Here is a 21,598-nt window from a genome sequence, read left to right as displayed (position 1 = left end):
TGCTTCAGCACTCTGACTCCATTCAAACCATCTTTTTCACCTACGGCATCTCATTCCCTTCACAGTCAGTGTTTTCTGTCGCCCCATAGTCCAACCGAGCCAGCTGCAGTGGATTAAGGAGTTGAGCGATCTGTAAAATTAGATGTGGATTCTTCAGCCTCTAAAGCAAACTGAAATGTGCCCAAGTTGAACAGAGCTCTGCTGAGGGTCCTAATTTAAAACAACAACAACACTTTTCTGTGATAAAATCTCAGAGATCTGCAAGAGGAATTTCAGTTTATAAAAAGACCCCACGCACGTTAACAAAACTAATGTTTATTGAAGAGGAGTTTTCTTTCTATTTACACAGTTCAACAGAATGTAAAAGTTCATCCCATACAAAGTTGAGGAGCCCTTTGCTGAGGCCCCAGCAGCACGCGGAACAAGTTTGCCAAATTTTACAGTTGGGTTTTTGTAACACATTTCAGTATCTACACAACACTTTCGACTGACAATTTAAGGCAGAGTCAGTGCACAGTGATAAGTGACGTCTAAGTGCAATTTGGTGTTCGGCCTGATACAAAGAGAAATTAGCAGTATAACTCATGTTCACTCCCATTAGGATATTACAAGACTGGAATTACTGCTGAACGTCTAGTTGGGGAAAAAAAAAGGAGATTGCCTCATGCAAGACTCATGTCTGCAACTTAAAAGAAAAAAGGGGGGGTAAAAAAGCTAGAAGGCATTGGTAATGACTTCAGTTTAGCAGCTAGTAAGAGAATATACAAAGTCAGTAACAAGTTATTAAAAAAAAAAAAAAAAAAAAACTTTGGCTAGCAAACATAAAAACTCTTATTTTGATAGCAGTAATGCATGGATCCTGGAAATAACACACTTTCCCCCCCTCTAGTGTCGCTAAGAAACCACATGTAGTAGAAAACAAATGTAGGTATCTTTAAGGGAAAACCTGTTACTGGAAGGGGATGACCAACAGGTACAGTGTTAGGGGGAAGATTTTCAAAGGCACCAAACTGCTATTAAAAGCCTACAGAAGTCGGGTGGCTGAACTACCCCTAGTGCTTTGGAAAAAATCCATCTTTAATTTCAAAAGCAATAAAACACAAACTGTATATGGTTTCAAAACACATTCAGAAATTAAATATACACAAGAGATAGCTAATACACAGTACTGTATAGTGATTTTCACAGCAAATCAGCATGAGCTCAAGATGTACAGATTCTCCCTTGTCTTTGGTATATATATATAAAAAAAAAAAAAAATACACTAGTCCCTTCAATGAAAGGGCTTCTAATACAACTACTGTCTCAATATCTTTTACTCTCAAACTTGTAACAGCTCAGGAGGGTTTTCAACTTAAAAGTTTTAACATAGGCAAAGCAGCTGTTAGGAATTGCAATAAAAAGGCTTAAATAAGATTGCAATAAAAAGGCTTAAATAAGAAACTGGTAACAGCTCTTACCTTTCCAACTGGTTATGAGTATGTGCAGGCAGCTAGAGAACAGGAACTCACTGTGGATCAGCTTCTTTGCAATAACTGTCCACATGCATGCTTTACCCCACAGTAAAAGGAGCTAAGCCATGACGCTCCTAGTTCACAAAAGGTAGAGCTACACCAGTTTAGTTTTCACCTACAGGGAGGTAAGAGCATCCACATGGACAGTTACCATGGAGAAGCCGATGTGCAGCAAAGCCTCGCTCCCCTTCATTAAGTAGTTCATTTGCACATACCACTTAGGCTAAGTAGACATCCAGGGGCATTCGGGGGAGGTTAAATTCATTCAAAATGGCTGTCCAGTGTCAATTAAGTCAGGACTGGGGGGGGAACACTAGTGGGGGTAGTTGGGGGGGGGAGCTGTGACCCACAAGGGGTGGGAGTGACAGGCATGACCTGTGGGTGGGGTGGGGTCCACTCCCCCACAAGCAAACCTATATCCCCGTGCCTCCTGCCCTACCTCCCACCAGGACTTACTTGATCAGCTCCAGCAGCAGCTAACACTGATAAAAGCAATTTTACCCCAAGTGGCTTGTAGGACAGTGGCTGAGAGGGCTGGCTGTTGTGCAGCACCACCCCTTTCCATCATACAGGTGAAAAGAGCAACCCCAGGGCTGGGCTTTTCTGGCCTTGGAGCTACTTGGGGAAAGCATACAGAAGTCCCATGCACCGGTTTGACCTAAATTAAGCGAGTTTGATACTGCATAGATCCAAGTTTATCTTAAAATGGGTTCTGCAATTTTTAGACCAGTTTGTATGCATGGAACTTGTGCAGTTACAGGTTCAGACTGATTGCTGGTCCCTGAGACCAGGTCTAAGTGTAAGGTCAGCACAGGGATCAGCTAAGTTTAAATCAGGTGGCCATTTTGAACCCAATTTAACCTCCCCAAATGTCTGTACTTGGCCTTTAGCTACATATTTTGAAATGAGGATTAAAGGAAAATGGATTATAATAGGACACAGCAACTTCCACATCTGAGACGTAAGCATCAATTAGTAAAAAAAAAACAAAAAAAAAAAAACCTGTCAAGGGCAGGAAAAGAAAGAACTGGCTAAACAGTCTGATCCTACAAACCTTTACTTATGAGAACCTCAACTGACATGAATATTCCCATTGTCGACAAAATGCCATTGCCCGAGTAAAAACAACTCCTGACTTCAGGATCTGCAGAACCCAACTTTATTTAACCTGCTTATGGCAATGGAATGAGACAATTCCTACTACAGCAAAGTAGGAAAATCAGAGTGTGCAGCATTCTGGAAAGCTTTAATAGTTAAAGTTTTTAGACAGAGGATGTTAACAAGATGTCACCACAGTCTTAACTAGCATTTCCGTCAAGCACAACACCTGCATTCAGATCCACCCTCCATTCAACATTTACTCTGTGGCACTTCAATTAAAAAGACTATTCTGGGAATATTCCACAATGCTCTCATAAAAAAAAAAAAGTTACATCAAAATCCCATTATCTTCCTTTTGCTAGTCTAAAAACCTAGGATACAATACAGCCAATAGCCCTTGGAATACCCTGAGGCATTGCTCTACCTTCTAAACATGGGAGTTATTATATGCTAGCATTCAGCACCAAAAATAGGATGCAACAGGAATTTCAACAATTTAAGTTGATATGTACTTAAAAAAACAACTTCATTAATTTAAATGCTTTGACAAATTAAAAAACAGCTCCACACAGCTGTGGACCTATAAATCCATTTTGCATACCATGAGTGCAACAACAGCTCCCAAACTGGTGCAAAAAAGAGTGCTCATTGATGCAGAATCTCCCAAATGAGTCTGATCAAGTTAGAGAGCTCCGAGAGGTGTTTAGGCAAGGGAAGGCACTTTGGGGCTCTCACAGAGAGCATCCTGATCATAAAGGAATGTGCTTCCATAAACTACAATAGTAAAAGAGGGGGATTAGGTTCCATGTACTAGGACTTTCTGATGATGTGGGGTAAGAGGTCATCTCCCTGCAAGACTTCAGCCATGGTACAGAAACAACACACAAATGGAAAGGGGAGGTCACTGGACAAGGATTTTTAAATGAACACCTGGAAGAATTTGATGCTTTCTGCCATAACTCACTGCTGCCTAGACACTGCTGTTACATCCTGCTAACAGCTTAAAGGCCACAAAAGTTTACATCATCATCCTTATCTTTGAAGCTGACCAAGACTAGGCAGATATTAGAAGCTGTGAAGAGAGGACAGCAGCAATAATAGGAAGCCCCAAGGTTTGTCCTATTGTACATAGGAATGTATAGCAATGTTCAAAATAAATGGATATGCTTCCTTTCTCCCCATCCCACCTGTTACTCAAGGCCTGCTCCTGTTACTTCCTATGGTTCACTAATCTCTTCTATTACCCACATTGATTACATGTATGCTTCTTCCTCACAGCAGTTGAAGATTCAGCTCGTTTCCATGGATAGGCTGTACCAAAGACGAGTAGACTGTTTCTCCTGTCACTGCTCAGAAAAAGCAAAGCCTTACACAAATTCATAGTTCTAAAAAAAATTAATGGATTGAGGGCCACTGTCTCTGTCTTAGTACCAAAAGTAAAGTGCACCACAACTTGAGGCAATTGAGAAAGAGCTGAAAAATGCTATTGAAGATGCTTCTGAGAAGCACTATAAAAAACAGAACTACAAACTAAGGTTAAGGCAATACAAGTTTTGTCATTATACTACACGGTGATTTACTGGAGTTGTCTACCTTAAGCTTTAATTATTGCTTTAGTTCCTCTGTACTACAGCTCTTAACCATGAGAGAAACACTGCTGGCAGAATTGGCAAGTTAAGTATGTCACACAATGGAGGACTGCTAAAACAACCTCTGTAAATGCCATAAGCTTCGTGGTGTCACAACAGAAAGGCTCGCTCTCGTGCTCTCTCTCTGTCTCTGATGGACTGAACAATCTGGTAAGGAACCAAACACGAAATCAGAGTCACTCTCTCCTGAAGCAGCAAAATGTTGTTTGCAGCAGAGGTGGTGAGAGCGTTTTGTAGACTTTTCAATGGAGCAGAAAAAGAAATCCAGGTTAACAACAATGGTGTGCAATATACTGAGCTGAACATCTTTTCCAAGAGCTCTAGCCCCCAGGTAAGGTTTTCTTTGAAGGGTACAATCTCAGTACAGAGAAGTAAAATCCAAGGCTCAGAAATAGTCCCAGGTCAAGACACTACTTTCCTGCTTTCATATAGGATGGTATCGCTCCTCGGGCTGTCAGGCCCTCAAAACGTTTGTACGTGTAATTGATGAAAACCCAGTCTTTATTCTTGTAGTCAGTCTCTGGATGATTACTTGTGGCTACTTAAGAGACAAGGAGATAAAGGATTTAATTTCTTCAGACATTAAATGGTACTTATTCTACAGAATATTAGACACAACTTTCTTTAAAAACCCATCACATCCCCAAGTTGAAAAAAAATGCTGTTGCCCAGTTCTATTCCTTAGCTGCAATCCAAGAGAAGCACTGGAGTCTATGGGGTTTTTAAAAACCACTCACTAAAATGTTCAAAAAGATCTACCAATGGTCATTCAAAAATGTTTTGTCAAGCAGTCTTTGATTAAAGCAGACCCACTCCAATGACAACATTAAATCTACCACATGGTAAATCTGCATATGTTAAACCTCACCCTCACGTGCCCAGAGGAGCACCAGATTCCAACTACACATTTACAAACAGTCATTAGTAACAGCATAGGGACAATCATGATTTTGGGTGTGTATAATTGTGAAGTGTCTCATATATATATAAAAAAAAGCAGGCAAGGGCATCAGTGTCACCACCATAAGGGACTTTTGGCTGTAACACTGCCACAATACATATTACACAAGGAAGATAAGTCTGATAAATACAAGTTTTCCTTTTGTTTATGGGTTTAAGTCCGAAGTTCTCCTTAACACCACCTCTATCTAGATATTACAGTAAAAAAAGCCTGCTTCCACAAGGCCTTGCTTCATACAGATTCCCATAATCAGACATAATGAATCCTTCCACCGACTTTTCAAGGTCTATCCCTGTTACTGGCTACAGTTTACTCAAAGTCCAGTGCATGGAGCAACTGGCAGGACTGAGCTCATAAGTTACCATTTAGAATCATCTGTAAGTATTAAAAGCATTCTTACCATAAACTTGCTAGTTTAAGCCATTTTTGCACATCTAACTTCAACAGGAAACACTATATTATTGTATATAATAGGTAACTACAGGCTGCAGTCAGGTATTTACCTGTTGGCTTAAGGATATCAGATTCTGGAAATTCATCGAAGTTTGAGGTGTCATCAATGCTTTTAATTTCTATAGGTATTGCAGCAGGCCTCTCTCTGCCAAAAACAACACACTCAGTATTAGATTTTAAGGCAACACATGGCAGGCAATGAATACACTACATTTTGGGAGGGTCTCAAGAACAAGGCCCAAATTTCAGGGAATTTCAGATCAAGTTCTGTATTCCACTTCTATCTCCCATGCTTGGTTATTACAAAGACCTACTTCCCTGTACATCTGAGTTAGCACTGTTTTTTGGGGTTTTTTTAAACCAATAAAGGAACACTGGCAACAAGTCTACTGTGATTAGATTACCAGCCAGAAAGTTCAACAAGGACTAAGATTTCTGAAAGGATACTGCCCAGCAATATCTTACCTGATATGTTCCCAATCAACCCCTTCAAAGAAAAGGTTAGTTTTGATTTCCTCAACACCAGGTGCACCAATTCTGTGCTCCCATTCACAGCAAAACCTGTATAAAAAGGAATCGTGAAAATAGTGAAGTGTTCTGTTTAGAAAGTGCAAGGCATTTATCTATATTTAAGAAGTTATAATTAGAGATACTTAATTATAAGAGTTCTCACGTTAAAAGCAAAATACAAACTCTAAGGAACGTAAAAGCAGAGATGGAAGTGTAGGCTATTTAAGTTTTAATAAAATGTAGGCCAGTAGAGGGCAACAGTACACCAACAAACTGTACAACTATTACTAAGTATTGATCATAGATTAAAAATTATTAGAAACATTAGGTATGTGATTATGACAGAGGCAAGCAACTGCATAGTCTTTCACAAACAACCTGGCGCACAGTAGAACTTGTGCATAAACTATGCTCTAAATACACTATCAGCTGCACCCCACAGCCAAGTCTGAAGAAAAGCATTTCCGGGAAGTTTGTAGGACAGAATGTATATTCCCTAAACTCTGTCCAAATTTTATTGCATACATTTATCTTGATCTAGATCAGGAAGGAACATTTTGGTGTTGGTGAATGGCTCTCACAGAAAACATGAATGTTGGCAAAGAGCGAAAGAGAATTATCATGTCCTTCATAAAGGCAGTGTGTGAAAGCACAGTGGGCAAATCCCATTTTGAGACATGAGCTTATCTGGATCACCTATAACTGTCCCAAAAGAACTTACCACCACTCGCAAATGTTCCAAAAACACTTGATGAAAAACCAACAATTCAAATTAAGTAAGAACCTTGACTGTTTCAGAAACATCCTTTGCCATTGCAAAGAGAAAGTGGTCTATATACAGGCAGTTAAATTATCCTCATTCTTTATTTCTTAGAATTATAAAAGTCAAGTTTCTGCAAAATTCAGAGATGCAGAAAATAGAATTAAGGTATTGGGAGTATGAATCTTGTAGCATTTTGGACATATGAAACTTCCTTACTTAACGAAGGAGTTTCAATAATGTAATCCTTTAAGAGATGCAAACTGAAGAAAGCCAGTAACAGTTATGAACTTGAGGAGAAGTTTGGTTGCTGTTTGCCAATTGTTATAAAACCATAAAAAACACATCTCCTTGAATTAAGCAACAGCTTTAAGCACAGACTCTCTCTATTAGGCGAGTTATAAGTCTTTCATACATTCAGGTGAGATAAGGAGTTAGTAATATTTAATAAATAGTATTGGTTAAGCTAGTCATGTGATAACTACTGCCTGGCTGGTACCTTAGAATAAGATCCTTGGCTTTATCAGATATTGGAACTTCTGGAGGAAAGGTGAGAGTCTCTTTCCAGTTCATCACCTTCTTGTATGTTTCTTGAGGGGTCTCAGAACAGAAAGGAGGATAACCTGGAGACGGAGAGAGAGAGCAATTGCTGTCCTGCAAGGTAAAGAATGGTTTGTGGCTACTGAAATCTATACTCAGGAAGGTGTGCAGGAGGACAGACCCAGTGACCGCACTTGGGATATTTACGAGATAAAAATCTGGAGTAAAGTGAAGGTGAACAGCAGAAAGTAAAATTGCTTAATGTGAAAGTGTGCATGGAGCCCTAGATCCTCCAACGTATGTGTGCTAAGAAGCCTAGATTCTAAAAGCTCTAAATGTCTAACGTAACAAAATACATAACCAAAGCCACGCGGAAAAGAAGTTATTAGCAGACCAGACATTGCTTCTTACCAATTAACATCTCATACATAATGACTCCAAGCGACCACCAGTCACAAAGCTTGTTGTATCCTGTCTGCATAAATACTTCAGGAGCAATGTAATCTGGAGTACCCACTGTGGAAAAGGCCTGAAAATGAATGGTTTCAGTTACATACTTTTGGAGATTTCTTTTCTACAACAATGGGTATTTATGCTAAACAAAAAAAAGACATAAGGGTCTTTCCAAAAGGAATATCTATACAGGAATCTGCAAAGCAAAGCTGTTTGTGGCCATTTATTTTAGATGTGTGAAGATATTAATGCTTTTATTTTCCTTCGACATTAGAAGCCTTGGAGCCTAACAGCCCTTTTTTCCCCTGGAATGGGACAAATTCTAAGGTGGTCACAGGAAAGCCTTGCTCAGACCTGAAGGCATGGCTTACGTCCATCTCTAACATTTGCATTGCCACTGAACACAAACAGCTGGAAATTCCTCCTCTGGGTTTTTTCTGATAGTTTCAGCTACATATGAACACATGCTCTTTTTCATTAATTCTTCTTGATAGTCACCACTACATGCAGGAGGATGCAAACAAACAGTGCTGGTCCACCCATCCCCTCATTTCTCAGGAAGCATCAGTCTCAGGTTGGGATAGCAGGTTCCCAAAAGGCAATGTTATGTCGAAAGTGGCCAAGAACTTTGCTATTTTTAGCCATAGTGGCACCATAAAACCATCAAGCCAGGGGATTCACTAAGTTAAGTGCATTATACACACACACGTTCCAAGTATGGCTTAAAGAGTTTTAAAATGCACTACTGGGTTAATGACAACCATATTTAATATTAAAAAGCCAAGTTGTTTCCATTTCAGAGCTCACAGCTGTGTCTTTCCAGCCAGATGAACTGTACTTACCAACTGACGTCTATTTCTCTTCCAAGTTTCTGCTTTCCTTTTAGAATTCATGTTCTGGAAAGCTAAAGGAGACCAGGACACATGAATGTCACTACTGCTTAATTTTTTTTCCTCCTCCTCCAATTTCTGCCCAAGTCATATATCCTCAAAGTCCAACAGACAGGTAGAGTTACTCCTAGCTCATCAACAGCTTGCAGATCCTATCATTTCGACTCCCAAGTGCCCCACACAGCAGCATTCTAGCTGTTGTGCTCAGCATGCAACTGGCCCTTCCATAAGAAACCCAGCTTTCAGAAGCATTAATTCCACAATCAAAATACTCTCTTCAGGGAGTGAAGGCATTTTTAAAACAAAGATAAATTCTGAGCTCAGTTATACCCCCATAAATCTGCAATAAATCCCAAGCACAACATAAGCTTTACAACAACATACGCTCAAAATCCATCCTTCAGTCTCACTCCTGTAAATTTCCAAAAAGATCCAGTCCTTTCATAGAACTACATAAAAAATTGACATTTCAAGGTTTTGTAATTGCCATACAGACACAGAGGACAGCCCAAGTTGGATACTAAGATCTCAAGTGCTTTGAAAAACGCCTTCTATAAAAGTAATATATATTGGGTATAGCCAAATGTACAGTAATTTTACGGTGCAAGTGCTGAAGCTGCAGAGCACGACAGCAGCAAGAGACCCAATACAGGACAACCCTTTCCCTCAGATATACTTGTTGCAAATAAACTTCAAGTGAGAAGTCAGACTCAGAGCCCAAGAGAACAAAGGCTTCACTATCCACAGAAATGAAAGCAGATAAAGTAGCAAGAAAGACGTATTACCAGTCTTTCTAGCACACCTCAACCCTGACCTGAAGGCACTACCTGCAGAGGTGAAAGGTGTTCAGCTTCTACAGCTGAGAAGTGAAAAACAGATTATCAAAGAGCCAGTCAATACTACCTGTACGGGTGAACTTTTTGGAATGGGTGCTCCCTTTCAGTTGGAACTGGATGGCAGCCAAAGTCACACAACTGTCCTGATCACTTGAATTAAAGTGTTTTGATATAGTCAAGACTGACTACCGTTCATAAACATTAAAGTAGGATTCAGGGCCTAAAATCAGGAGGATCTGTTTAGATTAAAGCCCCAGGAATTAACACACTGAAGGTCCAGTTAAAGCTTCCACACTATGGAGACAGAACGGAAAGCATCAGCCTTCCCTACTTTAAACAACACATGTAACTATCTAGTAACTGCAGCCACAATGACGAACCGTTTGCTCAGCTGCCATGCTGCAGCCCTTCTTGAGATGAAAACCTATTTGAAAGGCTGATGTGTAAGAACACATATTCCAAAAGTTAAGCCATGACTCAAATGAGGCATGGCAGGGTTTGCCCTATTACCCCGGCATGCAGGTACATAGGTACGCAGGTAGGTAAAATAAAAGAAAAAAAAAGTAAATTTAAATAATGTTTCTTTTTTAAAAATAAACCAACATAAAGTTAAAATCTGAAGCTATAATATGCTTATGCCTTAAAAACAGTTTATGGTAATCTACTCAAATCATTTATATTAATTATTCAAGCAGTACATGCTCACTGCTGAGGTCTAAAAGGCAGGCAAAAAAAAACCTCTACTGAGCTGGGGGAAGTCACTGGCTAAACACCTAAAGCCAAAATGATAAAATAGCATTTAACAGCTGTAACCTCTTCTGCAAGGGCAGAGAAGAATTTTATTTCACTTTGACCTAATTATTGAACTGAACTAAAAGTGGAGAAACCAACTCAGAGTTGGAAAAAAAAGCAGGAAAACCTCATTTTCCTCTTCCAATCTATAAAAGTAAACATGAGAGCCTAAGATCTATCAGGTCTAACGTCTTAAAGGAGATGAGCACCGGAAACAATTATATTACATGCTACCTTTGTTGAACAAAGCAGCTAGTTCTAAATGAAAGCATGGTTTGGTAATCTCTCTCATAGAGCTAACATATTTAAACATCCTCAGTAAATTAAAACAACTTTCAAAATGCTGTGTTTCACGATCTTAATCAGAGTCTAATTTCTGTCTGACAGCAGCTTGACACAAGACATAAGATATTAATCTAATATACAAAAAAATTAAGAATATGACTAAACATATGTTAAACTATAGAAATGTGTAAATAAGTATCTATTTACTTGCATCCTTCTGGTTAGCAGAAAAAAAGTACTAAATTTAGCACTGAAGGCACCGTTTGCTAGTCAACATCTTAACAGTTACAAACTAATGAAATGCAACCTTTTTAGGGGAATCAGTACAAATGCAAAACAAGATTAGACTCATTCATTCCAATCAAGGTATCTTCGACTCTTCTTACCCTGGTGATTTAAATCAGGGTGCATTAAATGCAATGAGCCATCATACAGAACAGCAAAGTCTAAGTAACGCAAAATAAAGGTAACTAGCATCTTTTTCCTTCTACTACTGATCACCAAGGTTTGGGAGAACACAGTAGCCAGGTTTGTTTTTGCAGTCTACCCAATTCACTAGTCACCTTCTAATCCACAACAAGGTTCTACACACCTGCGGTATTTTGCAATAGAAGTCAATCATCATAGGATGAAAGAATATAAAATACTGGTACTCATTTCAGAGAACTTACTGAAGTCACTAGGAAGACTGTGGTTCAGGTTTCTGTAGAATTCTGTTCTGTGAGCCTTCTTCAGTCCAGTGCACAGACCAAAATCTGATAGCTTCACATGACCCTGGAGATGGAGACCCAAAAATGTAGAAACAATTTAAGACACAGATCCAAAGAACAAAGCTGTTTCTTTCCAATTATTTCAGATGCCAAAATTCTTCTTGGCTTATGTACTATGTCCTGTTCTAGTATAACTGAAGATGTTGAAACAGCTTAATAATAATAATACATAGCAGACAAGTCAATGCCTGATCACAGTCCTATTGACCATTTACTCCTGAGTGCGCCAAGGGCACCTTGCATCTTGCAGGATTAGACCCATAATACCTTGAAGGAAGGCATCATGCTGTTTAATAAAACAAACGGCAGTCTCCAAAGGAAGTTCTAGTCCCTCCTGTGCCACAAAAATGGAGGGGTTACGTGTTATGGTACTCCGTAATAGATTCAAAAGTCCACCACAAGTAGAAAGCATTGCAAATATTTTCTAAAATTCTAAATCCTGACTTTGTAGATGTATACGCACTCCCTTATGCCCACGAGGCTACGTTCAATACCAAATATTAATTAGTTTTACCTTGTTTTAGAATTAACTAGGCAGTAAATATTTATTGCTGGTAAACTCCTTCCACACAAATTAAATACTTAGTTTTACTTAGCAATAGGAGGGTGTTGAAATACCCAAACTCCCCAGGTATTACCTGCTGCAAACACCTAGAAGTAACCGAGTAACCTGACCACCCTGAAGAAAGATGCCCTGGTTCTACCAGAGATAAGAACTAGCAAGAGTGAAAAGCTAACGGATCAGTTACAACTCCACATTTAAATGTAAATCGCACTACTCAATATTTGGCAAGCAGTGGCCCAGCAGATGTCAGATCATAAAGGAAGTATATTGGACTAAGGAGGGAGAAACGAAACTGAAAGCGTGCTTTAAAACTGTACTCAGAATAACCAAAAATAGTTCAAAATAACTGCCACAGAGAATCACTCAAAATAAGGTACTGAGAACTCAAGGCTGAGCCGACTTCCGTCATTATCTTTAATGTGCTTGGGGGAAGTAAAACATCAATTTTGCGTGACCTTGAAGAGATTAAGTGGTAGTACCCTATATCACAGTACTGCATATTGAATTTAAGAGGGAGATTAAGATTTACAGTCTCTTTACTGCTACCCAAACACCATCTAGTAGTTAATATTTTGTACCTTACTGTCCAAGAGAAGGTTGTCTGGCTTTATATCCCGATGGATAAAGCCCAACTGATGGATGGAGTCAATGGCCAGTACAGTCTCCGCTATATAAAACTGAGTCTCTTCTTCTGTTAGGGTATCTTTTTTCATCAGCAGTGTCATCATATCACCTAAAAAAAGCCCACCACCAATTAGCATAAAGTAAATATAAACAGATTCAGCTCTAGCTTCCTACTAATTTTGAAGATATATACCATTAAACTAATGCCACTATTTTCCTTTTCATTAAATTTAGGCTGAGTTTACAAAGAAGCAAATGCAATCCAAGTAATACAAATTCAAGGACTCAAGAAATGCATCTGGTAACACACGAGTAGTAGTCATTTGCATATTTATATTCAAACTCAGTCATCTCTTTAGTTAAAAGCATTTAGCAATGAGACAATGAATATAAAGCTTAACAGGCTTCAGAGAATTTGGGGCAGAGGCCAAAATTACCTGTATACAAGTACAGTCCAATGCTGACCTGATGCGAGACCTCAGCACAATGCAAATAAATAATTTAAAAGCTAGTTAATACAGGTTCTCTCTTTAACATAACATAGTTATCACCCAGCTTTTCTTCCACATGACAGTCAAAAAAAATACAGTGACCACAGGCCATCAACTGGCCTCAACAGCAAATAAGAGTTAGAAATTGGTTTAGTGACATAAACCTAGGGACAGAAATTACACAAACCAGTATAAGTGGCTGGAAACCAGTTCATATCTTGAACACAACAGAAGGTCAGTGCACATAAACCACTTTCAAAATGGCTGAAACTGGTTTAAGATAAACCTGGAGGGATGTAGATGGACTCAACTGATTTAGGTTAAATCGGTTTACTGAAGTTCTGTCCCAGATCTCCTCCAGATTCAAGGTAACTCTCAGCCCCCCAGCATGCTTTCCACCTCCCCAAACATGCCCCAACCCCCTTTGTGGGGTGGGCAGGCTAGCCTGGCCCAAGCTGTCTGTTCCAGCAAGCAGGGAGGCATGCTCTAGAGCTCCCTGGCCTGGACCACTGCAGGCATCTGGCTGCATTCCCAGAATCAAAAGTGAATGTCTGTTCAGTTCCTTATCAGTTCAGTCTACCCAGCTGAGACTAACCTGAGAAGATTGAATCGATTCAGCCTTAGCCTTTTCGACCCTCTGTACTTAGCAAAAAGTTGTAAGCAGCAATTTTTTAACGTATGAAGACATCCAATTAAAAAGAAATGAACGCAACAGATGCCAAATAGTTTGCATGAATCACCGAGAGACCATCTGCTAAATACTACATTTGGAGAATTAATCAGTTATGGAAATTTAAGAGGTATGTCAAAACAAGTTCACATCTGGAGTATTGCGTTCAGTTTTGGGGCCCCCCACTACAAAAAGGACATGGACAAATTGGAGTCCAGCAGAGGACAACAAAATGGTTTGGAGGCGGGGGATAGGACTTATGAAGATAGACTAAGGGAACTGGGCTTATTTAGTCTAGAGAAGAGGAGACTGAGAAGAGACTTAAAAGAGAAGAGACTAAAGGAGGGTTCGAAAGAAGATGGAGCTAGGCTATTCTCAGTGGTGGCACGTGACAGAACAAGCAACCATTCCCTTGCAGCAAGGGAAGTTTAAGTTAGATATTAGGAAGAATATCATTCATCCATCAGTTAGGTAGTAAAGCACTGGGACAGGCGCTTAGCCAGAGAGGTGGTGGAAGCTCCATTCTAGGGGGTTTCAAAACCCAGCTAGACAAATACTTTGGCTGGGATGATCTAGCTGGGGCTGGTCCTGCTTTGAGTAGGGGGTTGAACTAGATGTGACCTCTGAGGTCCCTTTCAACTTTAACCTTTTATAGTCCTATGATATTTGGATTCATTTAGTTTAGTTTTCATCAACATCAGATACCATATCAGATGACATAAGAGTAACAGATATAGGAAACCTTGCAACAGTCAGCTACTGCTTCGCCAGAAGAAAAGGAATTACTGGAGAGATTACACACTGTGGCCACATGTACACAAGCAGCAGACTGCACAGTTGTTACCGTGCTGTCATTGCATAAGCAATTGACTAAATGACTTCGCAGTACCGTCCCCTCATGGCTTTTTTTCAGACACTACTGCACAGTAGCTCATTCTACTACTACGGCCAACACTATTACGCAGTAGCTTGTTGCTACTGCACAACAGCATCTTGTGTAGATGCATCCAGTCACATCGTACAGTTTTTGCAACTGCAATTTAGTAAGCTTCTTCCATATTTCACTCCCATCAAATTAGAAAATTGTATTACAGCTGTCCTAGACACACACCACTCAATTACCATAAAGTTCAGTTGTGTACAGAGAAATGCCCCTCAAACCAAAGCGGACAGCCACTTACAATTGCATATGCAGTACATGAAGGGCTCAGTGAACAATTATTCACCAGGGCACCCTTGGGAAAAACCAGGAGTAATAGCCACAAACTCCTAGAAGACCATTTCAGGCTCAACATTAGGAAAAACTTCTTCACAGTTAGGGTGTCCAGACTGTGGAATAAGCTCCCTCTAGAGGTGGTGCAATCGGCTACCCTAGAAATCTTCAAGAGGAGACTGGGCAGTCACCTGGCCCCAGCTGTCTTTCCTGCCTAGTGTAGGGGGCTGGACCTGATGATCTTCTGAGGTCCCTTCCAGCCTCGCAATCTATGAATCTGAATCTTAGATAAACATTTGTGGTTACAGAATTCTTATCTAGAACAAACTGTGTTATGGCACAATGTCAAGTCAGAAAGCTTTCTTTTTTAGTAATCACGTAATACATCATTAGAATGAAAACTTGCAAGACTCGAACATTCACATACTCTGTACACTATAGTAATTTTGACTTTTTAAAAAGTCAACCTATTCTCAGTTCCCAAAAGAAGATCCCCTAATGGTTATTGCTGCTGCCAGCCTACTAAAAGCAAAAGGTTAGAAAACAGAAAGTACATTATGATTCTAATAGTTGTTAGATGTAAAAGTCTAAGAATTAGCAGATGTTTGACCCAGTTCTCAAACATCTGCAGCTAGCACAATTGTGAAAGAGGGCACACAGAGAATAAACCCATAACCATGGGCCAGGTCCTTCAAGGTACCAAGTAGATCAATTCCCCAAAGCCAGGAGGCCTTAAGAACGGCTCAGTTCCTTACACAATATAGCCCAAGATAGGCAGCAGTTACATGAACAAATATCAGTAACAAAGACAGACAAGGTTGGTTATTGAGGAAGAAGAGACAAAGAACAAAAGTCAAAGTGACCTTTTGTTCTCAACTAATTACCTCCAGGCAGAAACTCCATGATAAGGTAGAGGTTCAGCTTATCTTGAAAACTATAGAACATTTTCACAACCCACAAACTGTCTGCTTCCACTAGAATATCCCGTTCTGCACGGATATGGCCCACCTGGAAATGCATGAATTCAATTAGTTATAAGCCTTACATTTTATCTGATGAATTTTTTTCTCTCCACACAAAAGTAAATTATTCCAAAAGAGAAAATGCAAAATACCAACCCCCCACCAAAAAGTTGTCAAATTTCCAACAGCAGAAATTGAAACATCGTTGCACCTCAATATTTTTAGGTAGAAAATACTGCATCAAGCTTAAAACAAAGAGCCAGAATCCTTGAATACAGGCCACTGCCATTCATCCACTTTCTTTTTTAAGATACTTACTGAATTCCTTAGACCAGGAGTTCCCAACCTTTTTTATGTTGCGGACGAACAAACTGACTGGAAGTGATCAGCATACTGTGGGCAGGCAGCCAACCCTTTTATATACTCAGTATGGGGAAAAAAAAAAAAAAAAGGGGGGTTGGCTGCCAGTCCGCAGTATGGCAGTCACTTCCGGACTGGCAGTCAAGCCAACCGGCCTGGGGGTTGGGAACCCCTACCTTAGACCACTGGCTGACTCCTCAGCACACAGATTTGCAAACTATTTCTATTCTAAGACTTCCATTGCGAGAAATCTACAGGAGGATTTTCCTTTAAGAATTACAGAAAGTTTTTCAGGTGCAAAATATCTATTAGCCTCAATGATGCTCCAATGACACTGGAATACTTAAGAGTTCTCTTTGTGGATTGTTTTAGATATGCAAATGTTTCTGGAATTAAATAAGACCCTGACTTAATAGGAAAAAATACTGCTGTTATCATAAATTCTTGTGCTGTTTGTATTGCATGAGTGTCTACACAAGGAGTTATATCAGTAAGACTTAAAGAAGTAAAATTACATTAGATGAGCTGTGCCAGAAAGCTTCCCTGTGCAGATAAGCCATAGGGTGATTTAGGTTAGAATGGTTCTATAGACAGTACTTACATAAGACACTAGCTATGACTCCTTTAACTAGAAAAAAAGGGGGAAAAACTCAGGTCTATAATTTAGCACTCATCCAAGCTAAGGAACTTTGTTTTGAGCTCTAAAATGTGAGTTCAGCTAAAATGATTCCTAACAGTTTAGGAAGCCTGCATAACCACAACCAACCCATGCTAAAAGCATCTTTAACTAGAATTGTATTAAAAAAAAATGAAGTTTAAACATTTTGTCTTTAAAAAAAAAATCTTGGAACAACATCATATTGAAATCTAATCATTTTAACATGGAATAAAGTATCTCCAGATTCCCAGACAATTTTCATCCTAACCTTTCCTCATTTTAAAAAATGAAACAAACTTTCTGATCTGGGTATGAAAGAAACAGAAAAAAAAAATACTACTTGCGGGAGGGGAAAGAAGACTAGTCTCACTGAAAGCACAGAAGTAAACAAGAGTAAGATTCCCCACCCTTTCAATCTCTTTCAGTTATGGTAATTTCCTGTGTTAATTGTAACTCATAGTTAAAACAGAGGGAAAAGTAACTTTCTAACCTGAGTGCATCCTTTTAATGTCTGGTCTACAATTGCTTTTAGAAAAAGGTATAGCAGAAAAGCACAGACTCTTCACCTGTTAACACTGAACTACCCTGAACAGCTCATTTATACTTGCTACTTATGTGACTAGTTCCACCGACTCCAATGGAACTACCCACATGAGTAACTGAGCAAGAAGGTCAACACATGACCACTGGCCTTACTGGCAATTTATGGTAATGTTCCTAGCACTGAGCCCACAAGGAGAATTTGCTGTTGGTGCTGAACAAGGACTGACTTCCGGCTTAATCTGAAGATTTTATCGATGTGCTCACACACTTGATGGTAAAGAGAGATGTGCAGTATCACAGGATGTAGTACAAAAGAATATAATCTGTTATAATCAGGAAGTAAGCTCTTGATCACGAAAGCTTATAGTTAGTCTATCATGTGCATTTCTACTCTGCCTTCTGCTACCTCACTATACTAAGTTACAGTTACTCCTATGTCCCCTTCAAAGTGGGGAAACCGTTACTTTAAAGCCCAATTTCCAGTCTTAATTCCACATCAGAATGAAATGCTTTTTGGGAAAAGCTAATACAATTGTAGCATCCATTAAATGACAGCTTAAGTTGTTTTAAGCATATAAACAAATCTAAACTAAGTACATGTATATTTTAATAAATACAGATATTAGTACATCTATATAATCAATCACCAACATTATAATTATTTACTTCCCCCACATCCCCATAAACATTATCAGAATTTTTTAAAGATGAAAATGAGGTGGGGGGAGACTTGGACAAGCTGTAAAGTTTAAATCAAAAGGCTAAAATGTTCAAAGGCAGCCTAGGGAAAACTGGGCATTCAAATCTCCAGTGTAACCTGAAAAGTCTGTGAAGGTGGCAGTGTTAGAAGAAGAAAATGAACACAATTTTTAGCTTGCAAAACTATATTGCAATTATCCCTTAAATTTAGACCCACTATTGTCATGCAGTAATTAAAATTTACAAATGGAACAGAAAAAGATTTGAAGGAGGAAAAATGCAACACTACTTAATAATATCATTCACCTGCTCTTTTTCAAGCATGTCCGCCTTGCGTAGTATTTTCATTGCATACACGTGCCCTGTGTCTTTCTTCTGGACAAGCCGTACCTATAAGTTGTGGAAAAAAAAAAAAAAAGACACGAATATATCCTTCCTATGGAAACTTCCTCCTGCCCCCTCCCCAGTGTTGTTTTCAGAGCATTCCGAGTACTAAATGCTCAACAGAGACAAAGTTCTTTGGGCAAATCCAATATCTTGTATTAGACCAACTCAAACAATTGAAAAAAATCCTTCTTTGCAAGCTTCCAGGTACAAATATCTTTCAAAGAGTATTCGTACCCAAACGCTTGCAAAGAAGGATTTTTCCAACTATCTGAATTGGTCTAATACAAGATATCAGATTTACCCAAAAAACCTTGACTGCCTGTGTCCTTAGATAAACACGGCTATGACCTATACCCGTAAAACAAACGGTTCAGTTTTGTTTTGAAAAGTAGCATCAGATGCAGAAAAGAGCATCTGATGGCTCATGGTACGGTAATGAAATACAGAGCACACTAGTTCTAGGACAACAGATCATTGTAATAAGGCTGATTCCTTCTGATGGCATTTGGCAGCCTATATGAAATGAACTGGATGGTCTAAATGCTGTTTGGCAGGCAATTTTCTCCAGCATTTAAGTGCAGTATAACTAGCCCCTCAGCTATCATTGCACCCTCCACATCTAGGATTAAGGTATTTCAGCAATACCACATGAAGAACCTGGCAGGCTGCTATCTATCTACCTCTTCTGTAGATAGAACTTTAACATACAGGTTTGTCAACCATTACTAGAATTATATGCTTTTAAAATATACATAAGCACCGACTTAAAAATGGCATAAAAGCAGACTCAATGCATGTCAAATTCTAAACCATCAGCAGCTATTTTCATGTCATTTGCCTTCAAACTGCGTATACTGATTTAAGGCCTTTCAATGCATTCTAGTCCTTATTATGCTAGTACTTTTATACAGCAGTCATGTTTTTCCTGTTTTTACCTCTCCAAATGCTCCTCTGCCTATTACTTTTAAAGACTCAAAATCTTCCAAGCCGAGCCTTGTTCTCTTTAGGCGAAGGAACTCGGTTTCCTTTTGGGCATGTGCTGATCTCCTAAGTCTCTTCTAGATTTTGTTTACAAAGAGAAAGAGAATGAGAGTCACATGGTTAGTCTAAGTTTCTTCCGTGAACACCCCCACCGATCTTCATAAACAAATTAAAACTACTATAATCATTAGCTCTCGATCAGAAAGCTTGTTTTCTTGAAGTCATTACCTCTTCATCCTTTAAACCTTCCTCATCCATCAACTGTTCTAGTTTCTTTTGTCTGAAACAGGAAATACAATTATAAGGAATGTTCAGTTCTTCAACAATGCTAAAAAAAAAAGCACATATACTTTTAACATGGGAGTGTTATCTTGAACAAAAAGCTAAGAGTTTGGAAGTCTGGATCCTCATGTTCTGTTCCTAACTTACCCAGCATCAAACCAATCATGAAATTCCAACCTCTCTGCTTCAGTTTACCCATTCATACATAAAAGGGTGTATTTATATAGATTACAGATGTGTAGACAACTGACGTCTATTGCACGTTCACAGACTCACAGAAGTTTAGGGCTGGAAGGGACCTTGCGAGATCATCAAGTCCAGCCCCCCCGCTCTGAGCAGGAAAGTCACCCGGAGTCAAATAACTCCAGCAAGGTGTGCGTCCAGTCTCCAAAAAATGTCCCTTGAAATAAGGCAATATCAAAGTGAAAAAAATAGATTTACAGATGCTTTTCAGAGTTAAGCCAATAGCAAAATTACTATCAGAAGTCCAATTTCACCATCTTCCCTCTGATTTTGCTAAACTAAACCATCTATCTGAAATTTCACATACCTTAATTTATCAAAGGTGATCTATGGTTATCCTTAACCAAGATTCCAGAGGTATGAGCTCAATTTCTAGCTCTGCCAATGATTTCTTGCATCACATGAGGAACACACTTAGGCCTAGATTTGGTTTATTATTGAGAAAGAAGTTACCCTCCTCAACTACACAAAGTTACTTAAATCGGTCCCTCACCGATTTAAAAAGGAGTTCAGAACCTAAACTCCTTCATGGATCTGGGTCTTGCCTTCTCCGTGCTGCAGTTTGCTATCAATAAAAGGCATAAAATAAATTCCCTACCAGAAAGGATAAATTCATTTATTTTTGCAAGATGCTGAGATACTAGGGAGGTGGAATGCAACCTGCCTGAATTGGTATTAGTGATTCTCCCCACCTTACTGTATTCATATGCATTTACAACTTGAATTCCACCTGACTTCTCAGGGCAAAGGAGGCTGTAGCCTACTTTTGTTCAGATTTAGACATTACAGATGCCAAGGAGAGTTCCCAGAACAAAGCACATTGCAAATTTCTTTATGAATTTTTCAGTGCGTATACTGTTGATTCAATAAAGAACTTCTGTCATTTTTTGCAAGTCATTCTTTGCAAGATCCTCCTCCTGCTTCCAGTACCACTAAGAAACTGCTGAGTTATGATAACATTTTAGGCCAACATGTCTATATCACCCCTACTGAAACTGCTTTCCCGTTATTTGCCTACCATCCTTCACATACAGGCAGTTCACATGAAGTAACTCATAGATCAAACAGTGTTGACGCAGTTCTACTTTATACCCAAAGGTGAGTTTTTCCTTCCATCTCATTCTGATAGGACATGGAATTCAGATTTAAGTGTGCAATCATAAAGTAATCACGTTCACAATGCAAATCTAATGAATGTGTATGCACACAAATCTTCATCTTACAGAGAGAAGGCCGCTTTATAGCAAGGCTTTGGAAGTAGGGTAGATAACACAAAGCAGAAGGAATCACACATGAAATGTGAGCAAAGCCACTGAAACTCCTGATTTAGACTGAATCTAAAAATTATTCATTACTGGCACTAAAAAGCTCATAGATAACCCAGCCTTTATTACCTCAATATTTCC

The 21,598-nt window shown here is 39.2% G+C and overlaps 1 protein-coding gene and 1 long non-coding RNA gene across 2 annotated transcripts in view; one reads left to right on the top strand and one right to left on the bottom strand.

Moving 5' to 3' along the window:
* The first annotated feature begins 927 nt into the window (after window positions 1–927).
* On the top strand, window positions 928–10,147 carry LOC109317516. Its single transcript, XR_002103059.1, has 3 exons — window positions 928–1,839; window positions 3,511–3,515; window positions 10,138–10,147. It is a non-coding gene; the product is annotated as an uncharacterized LOC109317516 (long non-coding RNA).
* Window positions 4,379–21,598, bottom strand: part of STK38 (serine/threonine kinase 38) — a 20,537-nt gene continuing 3,317 nt past the window's right edge. The window contains exons 3-14 of the mRNA XM_019546233.1: window positions 19,896–19,947; window positions 19,622–19,744; window positions 18,606–18,689; window positions 15,962–16,085; window positions 12,658–12,812; window positions 11,416–11,518; window positions 8,784–8,845; window positions 7,900–8,017; window positions 7,448–7,571; window positions 6,144–6,239; window positions 5,729–5,823; window positions 4,379–4,805 (exon numbers count right to left, since the gene is read on the bottom strand). Coding sequence (XP_019401778.1) covers window positions 4,675–4,805; window positions 5,729–5,823; window positions 6,144–6,239; window positions 7,448–7,571; window positions 7,900–8,017; window positions 8,784–8,845; window positions 11,416–11,518; window positions 12,658–12,812; window positions 15,962–16,085; window positions 18,606–18,689; window positions 19,622–19,744; window positions 19,896–19,947 — 1,267 coding nt within the window. The 3' untranslated portion in view covers window positions 4,379–4,674. The remainder of the gene's footprint in view (window positions 4,806–5,728; window positions 5,824–6,143; window positions 6,240–7,447; window positions 7,572–7,899; window positions 8,018–8,783; window positions 8,846–11,415; window positions 11,519–12,657; window positions 12,813–15,961; window positions 16,086–18,605; window positions 18,690–19,621; window positions 19,745–19,895; window positions 19,948–21,598) is intronic.

Source organism: Crocodylus porosus, unplaced genomic scaffold (genome assembly GCF_001723895.1).
Source record: "Crocodylus porosus isolate Cpor-Errol unplaced genomic scaffold, CroPor_comp1, whole genome shotgun sequence".
NCBI lineage: Eukaryota > Metazoa > Chordata > Crocodylia > Crocodylidae > Crocodylus > Crocodylus porosus.
This window is presented reverse-complemented; position numbering and strand designations above follow the sequence as displayed.